Raw genomic sequence first — 23,544 nt, 5'->3', positions numbered from 1 at the left:
TACTTTATAACACGTTTTGTAATTGTCTGAATATTATGCACACAAGGAGCAAACTACAGTGCTCATATTGACTTTCATTACAAAATGCAAATTTGGACTTTAGTCATCCTGAATTTGACCTAATACAGCTATACTAAGATTTCAATTACCAGACCAGAATTTTAGGCTTTAAAAGGCTTGGTATATGCTGTGGTTAAAAAAAACAGCTATAGCAGAGTAATTGAGTGACAGACAACCAGGGGTCAGTATTTGCAACCTTCATGGAACCAAGGCTCATACAAGAAAAATCTGACACCATCAAACAAAAATGTCAGAAAAAGTGTACAAAAGTAAATTCATCATGATGTCTCAATTTATTCACACATATTTGGCTGAAATCCGGGTTTCTTGAGTTGGAGCAGTTGAAGCACGTGATGATCTCAAATCATTTTGGTAGCAATTGGATGATCATTTCCAGCGCATCAAATTATCCGGCACACTGAACTCTGCCACAGCACAGCAGATGCAAATCACTTACTGTATGTTGACTACTACTGTCCAAGAAGGCACTCATCACATGGTCACAAATGTTGCACGTGTTGCAGACATGGATGACACGCCGAGGCCCCATTCTGTCATACAAAGTTATTTAGTGAAACGGCATCTCAAACCTTCGGGACCTTCCGGTATTCCCAGTTATTTCCACATCCTGCAAAAAGAACATGACTCAGGATTTAAAAACGTAATCAATAATGGCACATTAATAACACTCTCAGTGATATAAATACCCAAGTATGTGTTGGCCTTTAAATACGAACACTCATATATTTCTGGATTGACGTCCTCTCTAAAGACAGGCCCGTCATTCCACATGAGTTCATATCCACCCACCCTTGTCTCCTTCCCAGTCAACCTAAGGAGGTGCAGCACAGTTTTTATCTACAGTATGACCACCATTACTTTACTCAGTCATAATTTTTCAATGTGGTAGCTATTAGTGCAGGAATAAAATAGCATTGCTTCTTATGTCATGGAAATGTACCTTGCTTCCATGTCAACAACAGTCACAGTGTCGTCCAGCAATCTGTATTTCATCTCGAAATCCTCTTGACTACTGGCTGTAAGTGACGGAGAGGCATTTACTTCAATTAACCACCTGAAATAAGATCATCAATGGTCAAACAAAACAACTTAGAGCATCATCATTCGTGGAAAACATAAAATATGATATATTTTAGTAGAGATGCAACATAAAGATTTACAGAGAAGTGAGGCAGCCGGCTCAATGCCGCTGGTCACATATTTTAATCGGACATTGTACAGAATGGCATTTGGTTTATTTCACTGAAAGAATGAGCTTTTTTGGAGTGTGGGGGAAACAATCACATAGGAAAACATGCCTATATATTTGAACTCACACGGTTTGAGGTTGTCATCCAACATAATGTCATAGCCGTAGAGCTCAAAGCAGTGTTTGTCATTTATAATGATCTTCTGTACACTCTGGAGGCTCCTAATGAATATGTTATCCATTTCTTTGAACAGAGTTTCCACCACCTGTCTTCCGTGCTTTGCAGTCAGGTATCTACGCAGCTTCTGTATTTTCCATTTACAACCCTGTGTACAGGCAGACAGGCATTGAGGATAACAAAGATGGGCTCTTCCCACTGAGATTGCAATGAATTCCTCACCTTCTCAGGATCATAGTCAGGTGCTGTTTTTTGAACAGACACATTAGTGAGATGAACATCTGTGCAGGAAGCACTAAGAAAAATGCAGGAACCTTTACCATTTTATGGAAACTCGTAAATACGTAAAGGGAATAACCAGTACAATGAAAATAAAACCCAAGTGTTCGTAAAAATACCAACACGTCTTCCTCCTCCTTTTCAAACCAGCAGTACATGTGTCACTATGAAATGGTAATTCGTATTGTAGAGTTTTTATTTATGTTTTCGTACTATATGTTAAGGTTCAAATAATCAAAAGAAATTCACCCAAATGCTGAAAAAAAGGATACACTTGTCATCAATGCTATGAAGGGAAAAGCGTGTGCTTGAGAGCCGAGCAAAGCCTTCTCGATATAGCCATGCCTTCAAGGGAAAATACTGAGCAACAATATCACAAAGTAAATATACAAGAAACCCCAGAATGAGTCATATGTGGACCAAATTCTGAGTTAAAACGTTTTTTGTTTCATTTTGGCTGGAAATGACACAAGATTGTGTGAAAAGATTTGGCTGCATTCATTTAAAAAATAAATCTGTTATTTTAAGAATTCCAACATGTTCTAAATGTAGAGTGGATTAAAATGCTGTATCCACTCTCTTCTATCAACTCCCTTCACTATATCTACAGTAAATTGTCAAATTTAAAGAGATTTTTAAGCTAATACATGCATTTACATACCGATGTGACCATCACATAGACCCGCAGATCAAACTTCCGGCCTGTGGCGAAGCAATGAATCAGTATGTTCCCCTATTTTTTCTGATAAAAGTGCAGTTTTGAGTCCATTATTTACCACCGAGCAGGTATGGGTTCTCAATGTAACGCTGCACCACATAGCTTTCCACTTGAATCACTTCTTTTTGCTCCTCTGAGCGGATGCCATCGTGCTGGAATGTAGTGTTATCAGTCAGATCACAATAGCTTTGTTATGCATTGTCCTGTAAGCATCACACACCTTCCTCCAATCTATGATGTCTTTCAGTTTTTTAAAAAGGAAGATGCCTGCCCCTTGAGATTTTGCTGCCTATGAAAACATGAAATTCTCTTAAGTGAGGTTATTCACATTCTATCGTACGCTAAACAAAACAGTCTCACATTCTATCATACGCTAAACAAAACAATCATCTGTGATGAATTTGATCTCACCGGTTTCATGATCCAGGTGCTGCCAGGGTTTCTTTTGAACTCTTCGACAAAGAGATGATACTCATTTGGCAGTGCAAAGGTGCAGGGGAAGAAATCACATTTGGAGCCCTCGATGCAGCTGGCCTCCCTTTCAAGTTGCTTCTTGAATCTTTTCAAATTTTTCAGCATGAAGTCTTTACGAGTCAACTAAAACATAAAATAGATAAACATAATAATTACTGAAAGCTGATGATGTAAGTGATAGAACAACCTGACTCATGTGCCGTCACCTCATAATTGTTGGGAAAGTGGTTTACTCGTACGTGTTCCTCTATAAATGAATGAACAAAATTCTCCCTCAGCCAGCCCACATCGCACCAATGGAAGTCCCATTCTTCATCACTGTCAGAAAAAGAACACACTTATAACAAAATCCAAAACCTTGATGATATTTCAACAGAAAACTTCTAACTCTTTGACTTCAATCCATCCTGATCTTTGTCTCAAGACATCCTGTATGGTGCCAAGTGGGCCACATTTGTAACGCACAGCAGTTCTTGCCTCCCTGGGGAAACAATTGTCACCATGTTGAGATGTGCGTCAATCCTTTGTAATAATAACAGTAATAATAATAATAATAGTAATAATTAAATGCATGACCCACCGCTTCTCAGTGGGCTTGCTACAGTCCTTGGATGATTTGAATCCAGCTGCCTGCGGGCGAGGAAGGAAAAAAAAAATGCTAACATGACAAAGGGTTAAAATAAGCAAGTAAATATTTAAATACAATTTACTGCATTTTGGAATAAGTGTCTTACCAAGTTAGATGGGTAAATAGGCAACAGTAATCTCCCATTGGAAGAAGTGTCTTACCAAGTTTGATGGTTAATAGGAACATAAACATTGAAGTCATCTCAGTAATCTCCCAGGACAGTGAATCACAAAATGTGGTATGTAGAAAAAAATACTGAAATAATTTTTAGTGGCTTAATATTATTATTATTATCATTTTAATTCAGCTCAGTTCAGCTGTAACTTTGTAAAGTATATATTACTTTTTTGGAACTGCGTTTTTTTGTTTTACATATAAATTACATTTGAAATTTATGTAGAATGCCTTTTAATTGCATTATAAATCCAACTTATTTCTTTTTATTTAGGGGCGGTGGTGTTCAGCAAACAATGCATACATATTGAGTTACTGGTTTGATCCATAACATGGACAAAAAATATCATTCTGTTCCAAAGTATAATCAAATGACTTGCAGTATTGTGATTACACGCAACTATAATCAATCTGATTTCACGGAGGACTACAAAAACACGATATTTTCTGTTGAGAAGCTGAAATTGTTTCATAAAAAAGGTATCTAAACACCTAACCAATCATGCAAAAATAATTATCGTTAATTTGATAATCTATTAGCCGAGTAATTGTGGCAGCTACATATAATAACTTTCAGGAATAAAACATCTGACTAGTTTATGACTGACATTTGTGCTTGCTATACTATTTTTTTACTCATGAGAGGGTTTGTAGGAGAGTCAGGGATATTTTAGGTAGTATTTTGTTTGAAAAGTTTGACAAGTACTATTGTTGGAGCAAGAGCGAGGTGACGCAAAATACTAACTAAACTCTAACTATAAACATCTGTCCTCTGGTTATACATACTACATAGCGCATACAAATTAGAATTTCTTCTGCGAGTTGCTGATATCTACAATTCCAACTAGTTTAAGCACTATATACAGCATGGGACAAGAGACTCAAACTAAGTGAATCTTTCAATAACTACAGTGCTAGTGAAGTGAATTTTGAACTTTATGCGTATCTGTATGTTGCACTAGATGATCCACTAGTAGTAGTAAGACTATCAAACTATATTTGCTGTACAGAGAAGCTTTAGTTTCAGTAATGTATAAGTACTTGGTAGAAGACAGAAGGGCCAGTTGTCCGTGACCAGGGAGAATTCAGTTTCAGCAATGTGTGCAATCCTATAATAAGGTAAAGTGGCTGTTGTTGTCCATCACCAACAGCGCTGGTCAAGATCTCCTTTTTAGGACTGAAGTAAACTAGTAGATTGAAAACTACAGCTGTTACCCAAAGCCGTGACATCAGCTTCTAGTCAGGTATAAAAGCTACGGGCCTGACAAGAGGGGGGGTTCGTTGGCTCTCGTTCGAGCAGGGGTCGTTCGTTGGTTCCAGGGCTCGCTCTAGCGCGGGTTCGCTCGCTCTCGCTCTCTCCCCCTTTTGGGGGGAGGGGGCTTTTTGACATCCATGCCTTGTGCCACTCAACTTTTTGGAAAGACTTCACTCTGACATCGGTTGAATAAAATCTTTTCCCAATCAGCCGTGGGTCCCTGAAGTGCTCATTCGTCGGGAAACAGCCACCGATCACCGAGTGTTTTTTGAAGACCAGCGAAGCAGCAAAAACCATATACCACACTAGTTATTTTAAGCAGGTGCGTATGAGGTCGATAGTTTCTACCAACTCAAAATGGAGAGCGTGATCTTGTCTAATTGTTAGTGTAGATCGTTAATCCAACTATATTTGTAAGCATTAGTACCACAGCATCATCATCGACATTAGATTCCGGTTTACCTTATTCTTTGACAGCAACATTAGGCGTTCACACGACGGGAAACAGACGGGAAATTATTCAGGTCGTTCACCAGGTTGACTGCTGTTGTCATGGTAACTACACAAACCGCGTAGGAACAGTCGTTAACTTTCTGTGCAGGATCGTCCCACTTGATTAATTTTAAGGAGCGTGTTACGCTAAGGATTTGAGAAGCAACACACTAAATTGTCCTTCTAATGCAACAAATTCACAGTTGTGCAATGCTCATTGAAAAAAAAAAAAGACTCACGAGAAAATTAGGTGATAAAATATTTATTCACCATGCGACAAAAACATAATGTGGCACCCTCAGCACAAACCTCTGAAACCAAGCGTTTTTATTACGCTGTAAAATAGAACATGTATGACGTCAACATGTAGGGGGAAGATCCAGGAAACTTTGGATCATTTTATCTCTTAATTAACAAAATAACTATGTAAAAACTGAATTTGTATGTTTACTACGGTATTTTGTCTGATAATAATTTGATGCTCTTAACTGGAAAGTTGGAAAACTAAAAAATTAAAATAATTATAAAACGAGAAGTGGCCCAAATTTTTTTTACGGCAGTATAAAAACTGCTCTAGAAAGACAAAGCAATATGGAAAATGGAGGGAATTACTGTATAATTATAATTCCCTGGAGTTGAATTATTGAATTTCTAGATGTCGTAATGGTCACAATAAATGCCATTGCTATTCAGACCGTGCACCGCTTCATTATTCAAGCTTAACCTCAGAGGCTTTTCAACCTGCGATGTATCCTCCATTGCTTGCGTCATCACCGCTCTCTCCTTTTAGCTCACCAAAACTGTCATTTCCATTTTCCATTTGTGCAGTGGAAGCTGCTCTGCCTACGCCTAGAGGTGCCACTCACGAGTCACGACTCTTTCACAGCACAAGTACTTGACCCAGCCACTTGGACCACCAAAACCAAGTAGCAAGAGTATTCTATGCAAAGCACAATAAGGCAAAATGTTATTTACTTAATTAAGCACATGCATCAAATAAACAGCCCATTTTCGATATAATGAATTAATATGCCAAAATGAAATACTGCTAATTTAAATGTACACAGATGAGTTTTGTCTTGGAAAATCACCATCAGAATGCAAAGTAAAACAATCGATAACCAGTAGAAGTATAATCTGGAAAGAATGACCAAATGAGAAACAACAGACGAAACAGACGAAGGGAATCTCATAAAGTTAGAAAAAGAGTGAATGCCAACTCTTGAGACTGATCTTACAAGTTAGGTCAAGAAGAAAGTTATTTAGTGGCTGTGTGGTAAATCAAACTGACAACTTCATTCTCTTCTGGCCAGGAAATGTTTTCAGAAGAGAATTGAGTTGGTGTTCTCTGTCGTTTGCACACCCTGAAAAAAGACGTAAATATCATCTTCTCATTCAGTTTATTCTCATTCAGCTTGTTGACTCCAAACAATTGCTTTCTTACCCAAGAATGTGTTGGCTTTTAAACATGAACAGCCAAATATTTCTGGGTCAATATCCTCGCGATAGACAGGCCCATCATTCCAGACGAGATCATAACCACCCACTCGCTTCTCCTTGCCAGTCAACCTGAGGAGGAAAAGCACCGATAATGTCTGCATCAAATACGTGATGACCTCACATTCATTCATTCAAATGAATGAAACATCATTGACTGTATGGATAAAGGTATTGTGACCTGCAGTGTTGCTTATACTGGAACTTTACAGTTTTTTTCTTTTTCCGCTGAATAAGTTTCTCTTTTGACAACTGAAAGATTTTATAGGAGTGGATATTTGGTTTCTGATGTTTGATGTTAGGGCCTGGCTCGCAAAATCTGGTTAGGTTCAGTTCATCCAAAAGGTGTTTGAGGGTGTTGATGTAGGGGCCCTGAAGGTATTCCTTAACAAACTCTGAGTTAGATTTTTCTTTCAATTGGAGTGGGATGTCTCAAAGTCTCCCACACACTTGACAAAGAATTGAGCCAAAATGTCACGGTAATAATCAAGAGATTCCAGAGTTTAACCCAACCCCCAACAGCCTCAAGAGACTTTTTCTCATATAGTTTTTACGTATTGAATAAATCACAATAAAAGCCAATGGGAGACAGTGATTTACCTTCCCTCCATATCCACAATATTCACAGTGTCTTCCAACAGGCTATACTTCATGTCGTAATCCTCCTGGCTACTTGGCGCAAGTGATGGAGAGGCATTTACTTCAATTAGCCACCTGCAAAAAAGATACAAGATGGCATCACTGGGCATTAGGTCATCCTTTCAATTTGGGCCCTTAGGTAGAAATGTAAAGAATGTTTTTATTTAAGATTTGTAAGAGCGCTGCTATTAATACAGCAGGAACATTGCCGATACCTGTCTTGCCAAGAACATTGAATAGACATGACACATAATATCCCTTCTGCCAAAGCTTTTACAACTCTGTTTTACTATCCTGGTCGGCAAGTTTAATCCACGATAAGAGAGTATGTTTCCTCCATGTTTGTGCATGTATACATGTGTGCCTCTGTGCAGCACTCACACAGATATTTTTTTCATTTAAACTCACACGGTTTGAGGTTCTTATCCAACATAATGTCATAGCCGTAGAGTTCAAAGCAGTGTTTGTCATTTATAATGATCTTCTGCACACTTTGGAGGCTGCTGATGAAGATGTTATCCATTTCTTTGAACAGATTTTCCACCACCTGTCTTCCGTGCTTTGCAGTCAAGTATCTACGCAGCTTCTGTATCTTCCATTTACAACCCTATGTAAAGGCGAACACACACTATTAAGTTGGCATGAAGTCAAAGTTTGGCACAGGTAAGTGACGTGAATGTGAAATGACTCACTTTTTCTGGATCATAGTCAGGTGCTGTCTTTTGAACAGCCACATTAGTGAGATGCACATCTGTATAGGAAGCAATAAGGAAAATATACAGGAAATAAGCAGTACTGTCTATGGAAAGTAAACTCGTATCTGTCCAAAAAGGATACACTTGTCATAAATACTACTAAGGGAGAAGCGTGTGCTTGAAAGGCGAGCAAATCCCTCACGATATAACCATGCCTTCAAGGGAAAATACTGAGCAGCAATATGACAGACACTGTTAGATATAGTGTACATGTTAAGACACCAAATTGTAATTCATCATTATGGGTGATTTGTGTATGGCCGGGCCTCTTTTGGCTAGAAATGACACAGTAAAATCGTTTAAAAACCAGAATTGTTATTTTCATGAAAACTATAGTTGCTTACAATGCTCTAATTCAGTAGCTCTCAAAACTATTTTATTCTGTCACTGGCTGCACCGGACCTAAATATTCAAGAAACATCTTCAGAATACACTGACTTATCATCAGAGTTGCGCCCTTGGACGGTCACAACATACACGCTCAGCCAGGCAACCAGGCCAAGGATGATCAGGCGCTCACTTGCATCTAAGCAGCTCGCAACGGAACAGACCTTTTCTACCAAAGCCACCTAAGTGCATTTTACTGTGACTTTGCTGATTGTATGGCGTGCTTCTTGCCCAGTCGAGAGTGAGCAACCTGCAAATCTTTTGCAACATACTTCTCTATGTACTCATTTAAAGTTTTCCAGCCTGTCCCTGCATCCCTCCACAAGTTTCTGATACTTGGCATGTTCCCTACAATTGTTCTTTCCAGGGCACTATCAGTTCCAGCATGATAAAATGTTTTGATGCCTCTGAGCTGATGATCGTGTTGAGACAGAGTGAAGTTGTAGCAGTGTGCTGTGGTAATAACAGATACTTTACAGAGTCAGCCTACAACTGCTAATCAGGGGGCTATGTAGAAATGTTCTGTTGCTGGAGTTGCCTTAGGTTAGGCTTTTTTTCCAACTTTGAAAGAGATGGCTTTGTTTGGTGGTGTGGTGAAGTTTGCTGGACCCTATTGATAGCTGCTGCCTTGTGTTCAAATTAGCCTCTTCCAGAGCAGGCATCAGCGTGCCTAGTTCTTTTCCAAGGTGTTGTAGACCTCCTGCACCAGGAAGCAGACATAACAAGATGGTAGACCGGGCCTCCTGTGCTACATTATACCCTACCAACATGGTCCTTGCTTCCTGCTGCCAGAGCCCCACTAAACTGCTCACTAGCTTTTTTTCCTACACCTCGTACTTCTTGGAAAAAATGGTGTCTCTCCTTTGTCAGCGCACTTGGGTTGACCCTTGGAAGAAGCCTAAACCGACTTGTCACTGTGCCCTCTCCTCAGCCTTACTCGCTCACCATTTCCATTCTTTTCTAACTTCAATGCCAGCTGATGACTTTTAACCATTCTTCAAGTCCCTGTACTGGGTCTTCATACTTTCACAGTTTAGGGCTTTTTACAGACCCTGTAATCTCCACCGACGCATGCCAGTAATTTCCCCGAATACAAACAAAGTGCATCATGTGATGCACATTAAATACTTGTTTTTTTGGACGAACGTCTTCCACGACTTCTTGTCTTTTGCTATTTTATTGTGCAATTTCCAGCCACAGGTTACCCATTCTGGTTGAAAATTTGTGACCAATTTGAATTATCTGTGTACATTTTAATTCTAAATAATGAATGTTGGCTTCACTAATGTTTTTACATACTGACGTAACCATCACATAGACCCGCAGATCAAACTTCCTCCCTGCAAAGAGTCAGTGAATCAGTAAATCTATATTGCATTACTTTTACTTTGAAACCTTCGCTTTTTGAGTCATTGAATTACCGCCAAGTAGGTAGGGGTTCTCAATGTAGCGTTGTGCCACATAGCTTTCCACTTGAGTGGCATCTTTCTGCTCCTCCGAGCGGTTGCCATCATGCTGATAGACAATGTAATCAGACAAATTACATTTCTGTGTTGGTACTATTCATTCATCCATTTGTTATCATTCAAAATCACACACCTTCCTCCATTCCATGATGTCTTTTAATTTTTTAAAAAGAAAGATGCCTGCCCCTTGAGATTTTGCTGCCTGTGAAAATATTGCACTCAATGGAGTGTTACATTACTTGGTGATGTCATGCACATTCTATTGTTTGCCACATACAGCATAGTCATCCTTCTTTCATATTTCTTTTTTTAAGCCATATTATTTTGCACTTGATCTGTGATGAATTTGAGCTTACGGGCTTCATGATCCAGGTGCTGCCTGGGTTTCTTTTGAACTCTTCGACAAAGAGATGATACTCATTAGGCAGTGCAAAGGTGCAGGGGAAGAAATCACATTTGGAGCCCTCCACGCAGTTGGTATCTCTTTCAAGATTCTTTTTGAACCTTTTCAGATTTTTCAGCATGAAGTCCTTGCGTGTCAACTGAATGAAGAAGCATAAAACTATCATGTTATTATTGAAAACAGTGAATTCAAGACATAAAGCTAATGATACACATGATCCCTCACCTCGTAATGGTTGCGGAAATGGTTGACTCTTACATGTTCCTCCATGTACAAATTCTCCTTTAGCCAGCCCACGCCACACCAGTGAAAGTCCCATTCACTATCACTATACAGGGGGGAAATCAATAGCTGTAACAACAAATATGGCACAGAAGCTGATTTGTCATGATGACAATGTAAACTACTCACTCTTTCACTTCAACCCAACCTGGCCTTTGCCTCAAGACATCCTGTATGGGGCCAGGCTGACTACATTTGTATCGCACAACATATCTTCCGTCCCTGCGATAAAAACGTAACATTGTTTATGTGCCATGTGACATACGCAGTAGCTTTAACTTTTAATAGTTACTCCTTATGATAGTATTTGTAATGATGGTACACAGGCCTGTCATACATCTGTATCGCACAACATACCTTCCGTCCCTCCGCTAAAAATTTAACAATGTTTATGTGCCATGTGACATATGCAGTAGCTTTAAATTTTAATAGTTGCTCCTTATGATGGTATTTCTAATGATGGTACATGTCATAAAAAGAATAACATGTCATTGCTATACTGACTGGAAGCAACGTTATGAAAAAAACATAACTGATCATTTCCGCATTGTTTGTCTCGCAATGGTTGTACAAAGTCTGTCAGTGAAATTGCTAAAATGATTTGTGCATAACACGTGAGTTGTTCAGACTCGTCCTCTGGAGTGAGGTGGCACTTTGTATGTTATAATCATTGTTTTGTTATACTTCGGACGGCAAGGCAAACATTCCTACTCAACAAATTACACTTCATTCAATAATAACTCCCACACCTTTGCTATCTTTACGACTTGCCCCCAACTGTTAGGCATCCAAGATTAATTTGTCTCATTTGCACATAATTTAACACTAGATTTATACCGTGGACAGGCTGATAGACAACCGCGAGACACACCTCACAATCGCATTTACATTCAGACACATGGACAATGAAAGAATCTCCAATGAAATTAACAAAATGTTCCAGCGATTTGGAAAAAATGCACAAGTACCCGAAGAAAACACCCAAGTACGTGGAGAACAAAACCCACACAGGTTCGAACCACAAAGCTTAGAAATTTGAGGCAAACGTGCTAACTAGCCACCGTACACGAAATAATGCAATTGCCTAAAAAATATAAATTCTACGCTTTTCAAGATACATTTAAATAGCCCGCGGTGAGCCATTATAACCAAGCAACAAAACAACAATCACGTGATAGTTGCGTACATTACAAAGAGGGGGTGTCGCCGTTTCTCAACTCGACAAAACTTGTGAAAATGTGGTTGTGAGGAAAGGTGTCATGTAAGTAATTTGTCCTATATTTGAAGACCCCAGTACTTAAATAATCTAGCAACTGTCATGGCCAACAAAACAACCAACACGTTAGAAACAAGCGCTTGTCATCACTCTATGACGTCAGAAGCGCTCGAAAAACTCACGTGACAAGTGTCATGTCAAGCTTTGTGTTCGCAAAAATGTCCGCACGCACACACAATTACTACAGTAGAAAAGTATAGAAATAATATCAATCTACACTCACCAGCCCCAACATCAAGTGCAAAGTATACGAATGATATTTTAGAATATTAAATGAAACGCTGGAGGGGCATAACGAGCTACACAGATTTCTGACGGGACCATGCATAGACCTAGTGTAGCACTAGGCACACCATTTATTCAGGATTCTAAATTTATTTATTAGAATCTAAAATACGTATTGGTATAGTTTGCATTTGCAAAGATGTACTTTTTGTCCATTTACCTACATGACAGTGCAACTGTGAGCCAAGCCTTTGCTCAACTCCCAACATCAGTAACTCCTTAACCTCATAAATCTTGTGGATTCTTGTTCTTGTGGATGAAAAGAAACAAACTCCACATACACTCCAAATCCTTTCTGGAATTCTTTCCAGGTTACAGCTGCAAAGGTGAGACTAAGGCCATATATTTTCTTCCATTTTCTCTTTTCTCGCTGGTGTAAAACCGGAAATTCCAATGGCACAGACGATGCTTGGACAATGAAGTCCAAAGGCCTTGCCTACGTAGTTAATATGTGTGGATAACTTCAGCAAACATTGTTTTGTAAGCCCAGTGTGAGTGCTGGCAACTTAGGAACAGAGAATGTCCCAAACATCTTAAGAGGCATCATGATTCATTTATATTTTGTCTCCATTAAGTACTGAATTGACTCAAAATTGATATTACACTAAGTCACCGTACTTAGCCTACATTTTATCAAGCTATTACATTAGATGCCAAATAGATAAAAACCACAGTGCTTTGCTGCAGTTCCAAAGGAGCTCTCAAGCATGTTTTTGCTGGAAGAGCGGGAGATCATCCACTGTGATGGACAACAAGCCTCTTTGAAAGCAGTACTCAAATCCATCTTTCAACCCTACTTGAGCTCTTTGCTGACTCCTTGTACTGAAAGAAAATGAGTATGTGCCTTTATGAAACAGACCTTTGCATTCCTTCCACATTGTTTAAGTTCAGTATGTGCAGGATTTGGGTCTGGAACTGTCAGAGCTTGACACACCAGTTGTTTTTGCAAAATAAAAACTCCATCACTGTTATGTAAGGTCCTTGTGGTTTTATATTTGCTTTGTTTTTCCACGACGCTGCGTGCTGGCACTCATGGGAAATGCGGTCACAACACTACCATTTGTGTCCATATGGCGCCACTATAATCAACGTAAACTGAAAAGTTCCCTAGTGGTGCTTTAAAACAACAAATAGGCTTGCTTCTCTAGTGTATTTTTATTTATCTCATGCAATGTATATTTCACTTCTAAGCTTAGGGGTGACCAGGTCACGCGCGCATGGGATTTTATGGGGCCTGGGCCAGGAAGGCAGACTTCCAGGACCCAGGATACAGCAATCGGCCATTTGCATAGAATCAACAAGGCAGGCTGGGGGGGTTTTTTTCTTCTTAATATGTTAGTTGACTAATCCAACTGATGGATCTGTCACTGACGTTTGTGGCACAACATGATGTAGCTTTGGTGTAACTCCTGAATTGCAATCAAATCACCATTTCGTGGCACCAAATCCTAACTTTATGGAATTTGATACACTCCAGTTGACCGAAACAGTGCTGCTGTTTTTTTTTGTCTTTAGATTTGCTTAAGTGTTAAACACTTAATGATTTTGCTGGGTTACGATGGTGAAATCAAAATTAATGATCATATCTACAGAAAATTACAGATTTATGATTTTGCATCACCGAAATGGATAAGGAATTCAAAAATCAAGATTAAATGCAGACTTTTAGTTTTTCATTCAATGTTGACTCCTCCTACAGTATATTTTAACAACTCTTAATTACAGTGAATTTGATAAATTTCTTGTGTTATGCGATTTTCTGGTAAAGAATGCTCATACTATTTTGCTAAAGATAAAGAACAGGCATTTTAAAAACATTTATTTTCCAAGTGTGGTATAAGATTACAAGAAATTGCTCAGGGAAGAGAATGTCGTGAGTGATTTAGTGTGACAGGACGATTACGAAAGAAAACAGTGCAGTGTGGTCTCTACTGCGCCTCAGGCAAACACGAGGCCGAAACAATCAGAGATCTTCCTGGCAGGGTAGGGAAGTTCTAATGCGTGATGAAAAGGGAATTTGGTGCCGGTTTTTGTGTACAGTTTGAGCAACACAGGTAACTGACTGATGATTAATGTAATTCATTTTTGAAATTTAATTAAAAACACAGCAGCTGTATTCTCAGACACAACACAATTACTGCAACCCTAATGGCTCAATGTTTGTAGATGCAGAGTACCTACATTTATTGTTTTAAACGCCGCATTTTCAGTCGTGCAAGAAGAGCTTATGCTTGCAGTCAGATTCCTTTGAAAAGATAAATAAATTGGCAGCTTTGTGGCAATAAATGCCCTGCCTTTTTTGTCTCAGCCACCCACCTGGAATTAAATAATCAAGCTTATACTCTCTGCCATAAATAAACACAAGCAAACGGACAAGGTTTAGCTTAGATTAAAGCTTTCAAATAAGATTGATGTATAATTTGCCTACTTTCCAATGTGTCCACAGTAGTTGAGAACATCGGCAGAAGGTCTCAGCAGTAGGTTAGGCCTTTCACAATTACTCAGCTGAACCAACTAAATTTACCTGAGCAATCTAAAAAACTCTCTTAAATATTAGGCCACCGTTGATTCTTTCAAAGTAGTTAGAAAATCATTAATGAGCACCGTGCAACTTTCTCATCATATTCTTAACGTGCCCATTTTTTTTCTCAGGCTTAAGCACCTCTACTGAAGTCACCTGGCAGGTTTGAAAACTGTTGATACATAAATACTTTGTATTATTTTATCACTAATCTTATTTTATTGTGGATTTAAACTATCTGACATGTTGTACAAAGTTAATCCTATTGACATATTAAGGTTTAAACACACAAAGGAATTGAAACCACAGTAGCTTCACACTGTCTGTTATCTCCTGCCGTAATCTTCTCACAAATTGTTGTTGGTCAAAAGCCAGTTCCTCCCATCGCCACAGTAGCACAAATCCCAACTGTCAAGTTTATGTACGATAGGTTTCATAGCAGATGTTGAAGTTTTTAGTCTTTTTTGTTTGTTTATTATAAATACTGCTTTAGTTATTCACTTTTTAATTGTTATTTTTTATTTTTAGCTAAGTCCTAATGATGATTTCAGGAGCCAAACGAAGGTCAGTTTAGTTTGGCAGTCAGTTCTGCAGAAGCTGCGCATGGAACCTGGATCACATTAAGCTTCAAATGTTCACTGACCACATTTTTCCGGATCCAACATAATTTATTTGCCTGTCTCTTTCAAACATGTTACCGGAGCTCTCATAGATCCAAGCTGAAATTCCTTTTTTACTGCACCAATTTTTTTTTTTGCACACTATTGTATTTAAATTATTATCTCTTATAGACCAGTGTTATCACCTGTGGTACAGCCTTGTTAAAACCAAAAGATGACTGATAGAAAGTAAAACTGCTATAGTCGGTCCGATAATTATTCTTGTTCAGTGTTTGTGTAAAAGCTCATTTAGGGGGCTATTATTATTATCTAAATTCTTTTATTCATTCATCCTCCGTATCGCGAATCTTCACGAGGGTCAAGGGCATGATAGAGAATATCCCAGCAGTCTTGGGCTGAACTGTTTGCGAGCCAATCGCAGGGCACAAATAGACAAACAGCAATTCGCACGTAGGGACAATTTGGAGTGGTCAATTGGCCTACTAATGTGGGAGGAAACCCTTGCACATGGAGAAAACTCTGGGAAGCATGGGGAGAACATACAAAATCCACACAGGAAGGCTGAAATCGAACCCTGCGCCTCTGAATTGCTATGATTATCAACACACTTTTTCTCTTTATAACAGGTAGCTTATGACACCGGTTAGCAAAAAGTAAGTAGTAGCAGTAGTCTGTAGACTGATGTCATGATTTTGACCATCATGTTTTGGGTAGACTTTTGAGGCGCTAAGACACAAAAATGTGTATTTTAATACACTGTACCATAGTTTCAAAGCACTTTGCAAAGTAAAGGCATACAAATATTGTAGAACATCACCCCAAAATGTATCAATCCTTCTGTTGCGTTTGCTTTCATTAGGTGTGCTGGAGCCCATCTCAGCTGACTGGGGAAAAGGTAGAATACACTCTGGACTAGTCGGTTCCAAAATACATTCATACCATGAATTTGGGCTCATATGGCATACATTCATTCACTTGCAGAAGAAAAGTAAGACATCGGCGACAGAAAATAGGGAAAATGGGAAATCCATTAAATTTGTATTCGGAGGACCCATTTATTTGTACAATGTTAAGTGCAGTATTTGTTAAGTAACACAACAATCTTTGCTGTCAAGAAATGTACATTGTGTTTGGATATACTACAATGTTTTTCACATGACTTTCGATATCTGCCTTCAGATATTGTCCTCTCCCCATACTACACCCTCTTTGTCCATTTGGTCTTCAACACAAGGTTTTCTTTTTTTCTTTATCCTAAACCAAGCTGCCGCCTCCCTTGAAGTACTCTGGCTCCCCAAAGGGTGGTGCTGTATAGTTTGCAGGCTACTAGAAATGTGTCCTTTGTAATAGATGAGACTGCAATGCAATGCAGGGCGTTAGTTCGGCTGTTGCTTATGGAATATTTGGTTTGTATCTGTAGCACACATTCTTGGCACGAAAACCGAGCTTTCACTGAAAGTGGCTCTGTGTATCTAAGAGGAGGGCAGATGAAGAAATTACGTGATACGAGTATACTGTGCCAGCTTAATGTTGGATCAAGCAGACAGTCAGACATTGGGACAAAGTATTGGTTCCTAATTCTTTGCTTGTATGTGCAGGCAACACGAACGCGAATTACAACTTAAATTTTACTGAGTTGAATGGTGTACCTTTTCTTTGATATGTATTTTCCCCCTTTTTATGGAACATGTCATGTTAAGTAACAGCTTCTTGACACTGCTGATGCAGCACCATGCAATTTCAAACATTTGGGGCCCCATAAAAAAAGTCTAACCCTGGACCCGCTATGAGCTCTTAAACCCGTCATCACCTTCCTGTTGCATCCCATTTATGGCGCCTCTGACTCTGGGGGATGTGGGGGTCAGTATCTTGCTCAAGGGATCAAACTCGGAAGATTTGGATCATGATGTGTCACAATATATGAATACTAGAATGGAAGAGATAGTGTAACATCCGCAGCTATGCTACAGGCCAAGTGCACAATTTTCTTACCATCCTAAAATGTGTGGAACTCATTCTTCACCCTGTTCATTTCAACTGGCTTATTCCTGCTGTTTATTGTTTCTGCACTCCCTACCTCAGAAGCTCAACATCACCACAGGGCTAAGTCTGTAGATCCCCTGGCTTTGCGCAAAAAAACAATGTTTTTTCATCAAACACGTGATACATGTGTCTAACACCCAAAGATAGCTTCCACTGCAATGTGTTACCTGCTGCCCTCTCGAGCAGGGTTCCTCTTAACTATTCCTTCAAGCAGATGTTCAACCGAGTGAGAATACACTTGCGTCACAGCCCAGATACAGTCATCGAAAAAAATGATGAATGAAATGGAATCCACTACATCAGTGTTTCCCAATCTTTGGAATGTGATATATGTATGCCGAAATAATCATGATGTTTGATGGTAATGGCAGTAATAAAAGAACATTAAACATTCCTCTGTTACTACATGTCCCTGGCACAGATATATTCGTTGTAGTAAATGCATGATAATTTTCAGACCAGTTAAATAAAACTGGATAATGTCTCAGTCACATTTGATGTTCTGTCAAGACACACAAAATCTTCTGCTGGGCAATGTTTTGGGATGCTCTATATGGTCCTGAATGGTTTTGTGAATATTGTGGTGCTAATAAACACAATCTTTATAAATATTTATGAGATAGGATGATATATTTGACATTCACCCATAGAAATCATTAAATACTTGAAATGCCAAAAACCAACCCTATCGTGGAGCTCTTTTCAAGCATTTCAAGCACTTCATTCTTTTTTATTGCTTCAAACATGCCAAAAAGACACAATTCCAACAGCCATACGGCTTTACATAAATGTTTAATTTTCTCTGGATGGATATGGAAACACACCCAAACAAAAGAATTGCACCAAAAATGCAACGCTGAGCTTCACTGAATAGGTTTCACGCACTGAAGATGAGACATTTATGAAAAGTTTTTTACATTTTTTGTTTAACCTTGAGTCTGCTGCCTGCATGGTCTGTCTGTGTGTTGAGAAAGAACACCACACACCTGAGGCTCTGGTTTACTCATGAGTGAGTTATACAGTGTGTAAATGGTGAGCTGTAGTGAGTCATCAATCCACAGTGTCTGTCCTACCTTGTTGAGATCTCTGAAGAGTATCTTTCAAGCACCGATTATGCCTTTTATCTGCATTCCTAGTTCATTATCTGCAATCTACACAATGGCCCAAAGTTTTTACTCACCCACTAGTGCTGTCTCAGTGCTCATTTTAGCCTGTCATTGGTGTTGTTCTGCACAGACAGTACAGCAAGTCAGACCTCTAATGCTGAGCATCCTTGGGAAAGTAACATTTGGAAATCAACTGCAAATGTTAGGAAAAGTTGCACAAAATGTAGTAAGTCGGGAAGCCGTCATGCGCAAGATGTGCGTATATTTTCTTTTATTTTTGTGCGTCACTTAACGGCCAATCTGCTCTTCTATTGTCTGGAATCATCCATACTACATCACCAAGAGAAGCTCAAAACCATCAAACCCTGCCCTTAGATTGCACCGCCCTGCTCGTTTTTTTAAATTAGTATCCCAATATTTTTCTCATCGACTTTTCACTCTGTTAAAGGCCTTCCAATGTTCTCCTTCTTACTTAAATGTTGCGTCCCGCCTTCTTTTCGTCTATGTCTATTTCCCCCAGGGCATGAACTTTTATTTGCTCCTGTTTTTGTCTGCCTTGTTTTCCTCACTGCCTGTCTGATTCCCTGTGAACTAGAGTCAACAAGTGATGACCTTCATTTCATACTTTCTCTAAACTCCTACGTGATCCCTTCATTAGTGTGTTCCCTTGAAAATTACCTTGACAATAGCGCGATGGCTTCCACAGGAATGTCTGGCATGCACGTGGCCGAAACAGCTCAGGTCAAATTTGGGTGAAAAGAAAAGATAATGATGAATGTGCGCTGTGAAAGAGAGGAAAGACCACTCTCACGTCTTGCGTGCTATGTATCAATTATTTGACAAGATAATCATATTCGTAAGTGGAAGTCCAAAGGTAATTTTCTTGTCTGAGAAAGCATTTTATGACAGATGAGACTATACTTTAGTGTACGTATGTCATGGATACACATGCCCCAAAAAAATATGTAAAGTGTCAGCAACACTCCTTAAGGAGATTATACACACATACCAATTTCAACAGATTTTAAGAAAAATAAGATCAGGGAAAAAAAAATGGTCTTCCTCTCCTTATAGACTAGATGTCGCCATTATTTGGGTGAAATAATTTTTATAAATGTACCTTTTAATTATTTGTATTATTTTTTCCTAAACAATCAGATTAACCCGTGTATGCTTGAGCAGAATTACGATAATTGGAATATCACTATCAAACACACCATCAAACACATACGGCATTTTCGCTTCTTACTTTTCTTTGACAAGAAAGACATTCATGTCCTTCAACACACTAATACAATAATCGGTTTCCTCCTTGTTCCAGACGTGTGGTTCTGTGCATGCTTGTTTATCTCTGCTTGTATTTTCAGTGTGTTGTGTGCCAGATGCCATGGATACAAGTCGTTCAAAAGACCAAGATTCCCTGCGAACAGCACTTGCACAGAACACAAATGAATCTTCTGTTTAATGGAGGTGTTCTGATAGCTGTGGGTAGCCAAATATTCATCTTATAAAAGGACTCACTTATGTTTATAACAAAAAGAAGCATATTTGGATTTTTGCAGGTGTTTACATGGCCTTGTGCAATTGCAATATTGCTAACATTCAGACTTTAAACAAAAAATGTAAACATGGCCAAAGTGTATGATATACTTGACGGACGGAAGTGCTGAAAACAGTCATGGTGGACTGACAGACTGACAGTTACACACCCTTTAAACTGCTGGCTTAAAAACCCGACCGACCCTGGAAATTAGGTTAATTTGCCCTGACTTTGGGATGTTTTGCAAAAGGGGCGAACATGCAAAGGATCGAATCCTGCACCCCTGAACTGTGGTGCTGATGTACTAACAACCAGATTTCATATTATTTTGGATGTTAAGTACAAATGCGGTCCTCAACCAGCCAACGCATTATGGACACGATTTTGGGCTCCACTGGACGCTGATTTTTAGCGGGTGGTGACTCCAGTGTAGTTGAAAGCTTTTCACTTTGAAGACAAATGACATCCCACAAATGCGGGTTGCTTCTGTGTGTCTGGCAACAGCATGAGCAACAAGTCACTTCCTAATAAGTTATTTTTTATGTTATGCGTCACAAATAATGAATAAATAACACAATAAATAAATAAATAAGAGGAGCAGAAAAAAAAGGAGCAAGTGCGCGTACAGCAGACATTCCCGAAAAAAGCGCAACAGTGCCACACGCTACGCAGAAGGGGGTAGCGAGTTCAGGGCCCTAACAGCCTGGGGAAAGAAGCTGTTGGCAAGTCTGGCCTGCGCTCCCGCACCACCAGACTTGCCAACAGCGCGTCCTGGGTCGTCCCCGGGGTCCGGTGGGACATGCCCGGAACACCTCCCCAGGGAGGCGTCCAGGAGGCATCCTGATAAGATGCCCGAGCTACCTCATCTGGCTCCTCTCAACGTGGAGGAGTAGCGACTCTACTCCGAGTCTCTCCCGGATGACCGAGCTTCTCACCCTATCTCTAAGGGAGAGCCCGGACATCCTGCGGAGAAAACTCATTTCGGCTGCTTGTATCCGAGATCTCGTTCTTTCGGTCACGACCCATAGCTCGTGACCATAGGTGAGGGTAGGAGCGTAAATCGACCGGTAAATCGAGAGCTTTGCCTTTTGGCTCAGCTCTCTCTTCACCGCAACGGACCGGTACAGGGTCCGCATTACTGCCGACGCTGCACCAATCCGCCTGTCGAGCTCACGCTCCATCCTCCCCTCACTTGTGAACAAGACTCCAAGATACTTGAACTCCTCCACTTGGGGCAGGATCTCATCCCCGATCCGGAGAGGGCATTCCACCCTTTTCCGATCGAGGACCATGGATTCGGATTTGGAGGTGCTGACCCTCATCCCGACCGCTTCACACTCGGCTGCGAACCGTTCCAGCGAGAGCTGGAGATCACGGCCTGAAGAAGCCAACAGCACCACGTCATCTGCAAAAAGCAGAGACGCGATGCTGAGGTCCCCAAACCGGACCCCCTCAACGCCTCGGCTGCGCCTAGAAATTCTGTCCATAAAAATTATGAACAGAATCGGTGACAAAGGGCAGCCTTGGCAGAGTCCAACCCTCACTGGGAACGAATCCGACTTACTGCCGGACCCTCCTCTCCAGCACCCCTGAATAGACCTTACCAGGGAGGCTGAGGAGTGTGATTCCCCTGTAATTGGATCACACCCTCCGGTCCCCCTTCTTAAAGAGGGGAACCACCACTCCAGTCTGCCAATCCAGAGGCACTGTCCCCGATGTCCATGCAACGTTGTAGAGGCGTGTCAGCCATGACAGCCCCACAACATCCAGAGCCTTTAAGAACTCCGGGCCTTACGGCCACAGCTCCGGTCGGCCGCCTCAACAATGGAGGCGCGGAACATGGTCCACTCAGACTCAATGTCCCCCGCCTCCCCCGGGACGTGGGAAAAGCTCTGCCGGAGGTGGGAGTTGAAGCTCTTCCTGACAGGAGATTCTGCCAGACGTTCCCAGCAGACCCTCACAGAGCGTTTGGGTCTGCCAGGTCGGACCGGCATCTTCCCCCACCATCGGAGCCAGAACTTTACATCCAGTGATTTTTTTTAAAGATGATTTAAAATGAGGGCGGCACGGTGTAGCAATGGTTAGCACGGCCGCCTCACAGTTAGGAGGGTACAAGTTCAATTCCACCTCCAGCCCTCCCTGTGTGGAGTTTGCATGTTCTCCCCGTGCCCGCGTGTTTTTTTTCCGGGCACTCCGGTTTCCTCCCACATCCCAAAAACACGTTTGGTAGGCCGATTGAGCACTCCGAATCACCCCGAGGTGTGAGTGCGAGTCCTGATGGTTGTTCGTCTGTGTGTACCCTGTGATTGGAAATCGGTTCAGGATGTCCCCTGACTGCTGGGATAGGCTTCAGCATGCTCGCGACACCCGTGGGGACAAGCGGTATAGAAAATGGATGGATGGTTTAAAATGAATTGCAATTGTGTAGCTGTTGAACTTTTAAAACTCACAATAAAACACATTACATACATACATTACATTATTCATTCACATAAGGATTACAATTTACGTAGCTGCCATAGAGAATTAAAGATATATCTGTGATTCATACGTAATTTTCACACAAATTTCCCACAGTACTCTGATATTCGATGCCCAAGTGTTTAATTAAAAACTAAAACATAAAATTGGGTGGTAAAACCACGTCTATGGTTTCACTCTTTGAACTCCCCAAGTGTTTTGCCTTTTTTATGGTTTGGTGTGTTTTCTGGGCAACGACCCAGCTGAAGGGATCAGGTAATGACAGAGGAAAACATATAATAAACACAATAGAACCTGAAAGAAATGTGCTGAATGACAAATGGCATAAGTGTTTGTGTCCTTGGGTCTCATTGCAATAGAAAAATGCAATGTGTACCAGAAAGTAAACAATTTTATTACAAAAGAAAATTTTAATTGTAATTTTTTTTGTGTGCTTGTGTGTTTTTTGATGTTCCATTTATTTTTAGCATTATGTATTTGTCTTATTGTTTGCATCATGCCTGTTTGCATTTTGTAGTGCGTTTGCCTATTGGTACTTTTGGACGACTCATGTAAATGTTTTAGGAAAGATTGAACAGTATGTTCAAAAATCCTGGCACAGGTATTTCTACTTGTGAAATCACCTCATTTTATGTTCCTCACCAAGGCGCCGACTCCACTTATGAACTACTAAGAGGCATCTTCTCATCTTGGCTTTCCCTGGAGGGCACCGAATGTTAGTTCCAGGAAGTCTCTTATATAACCCAGCATGCATTTAGATATTGAATGTTACATG

General features: G+C 40.3%; 2 protein-coding genes across 5 annotated transcripts; both read right to left on the bottom strand.

Annotated features, from left to right (window-relative positions):
• Positions 1-330: 330 nt before the first annotated feature.
• LOC125987723 (probable tubulin polyglutamylase TTLL9) lies at positions 331-5,643 on the bottom strand. Of its 2 annotated transcripts, none has more exons than XM_049752116.2 (14): positions 5,439-5,643; positions 3,500-3,549; positions 3,308-3,400; positions 3,126-3,237; positions 2,857-3,042; positions 2,666-2,734; positions 2,504-2,597; positions 2,389-2,429; positions 2,000-2,087; positions 1,671-1,729; positions 1,398-1,596; positions 1,022-1,097; positions 768-892; positions 331-688 (listed from the first exon to the last, which is right to left on the bottom strand). In XM_049752116.2, the coding sequence occupies exons 1-14, from the start codon at positions 5,457-5,459 to the stop codon at positions 645-647; spliced, it is 1,257 nt and encodes a 418-aa protein (XP_049608073.1). In that variant the 5' UTR covers positions 5,460-5,643; the 3' UTR covers positions 331-644. The 2 variants fall into 2 exon arrangements, with proteins under 2 accessions (XP_049608073.1, XP_049608072.1); XM_049752115.2 differs by having other exon boundaries at positions 1,022-1,135; positions 1,400-1,596.
• A 71-nt stretch (positions 5,644-5,714) lies between these two features.
• On the bottom strand, positions 5,715-13,453 carry LOC125987724 (probable tubulin polyglutamylase TTLL9). Of its 3 annotated transcripts, none has more exons than XM_049752117.1 (13): positions 13,318-13,453; positions 11,027-11,119; positions 10,841-10,943; positions 10,569-10,754; positions 10,346-10,414; positions 10,168-10,261; positions 10,046-10,086; positions 8,442-8,529; positions 8,297-8,355; positions 8,015-8,211; positions 7,566-7,679; positions 6,913-7,037; positions 5,715-6,832 (listed from the first exon to the last, which is right to left on the bottom strand). In XM_049752117.1, the coding sequence occupies exons 1-13, from the start codon at positions 13,323-13,325 to the stop codon at positions 6,750-6,752; spliced, it is 1,260 nt and encodes a 419-aa protein (XP_049608074.1). In that variant the 5' UTR covers positions 13,326-13,453; the 3' UTR covers positions 5,715-6,749. The 3 variants fall into 3 exon arrangements, with proteins under 3 accessions (XP_049608074.1, XP_049608076.1, XP_049608075.1); XM_049752119.1 differs by lacking the exon at positions 13,318-13,453 and adding an exon at positions 12,619-12,729; XM_049752118.2 differs by lacking the exon at positions 13,318-13,453 and adding an exon at positions 11,255-12,036.
• Positions 13,454-23,544: the final 10,091 nt, after the last annotated feature.

This window comes from Syngnathus scovelli, chromosome 2 (genome assembly GCF_024217435.2).
Source record: "Syngnathus scovelli strain Florida chromosome 2, RoL_Ssco_1.2, whole genome shotgun sequence".
NCBI classification, from domain to species: Eukaryota; Metazoa; Chordata; class Actinopteri; order Syngnathiformes; family Syngnathidae; genus Syngnathus; species Syngnathus scovelli.
This window is presented reverse-complemented; position numbering and strand designations above follow the sequence as displayed.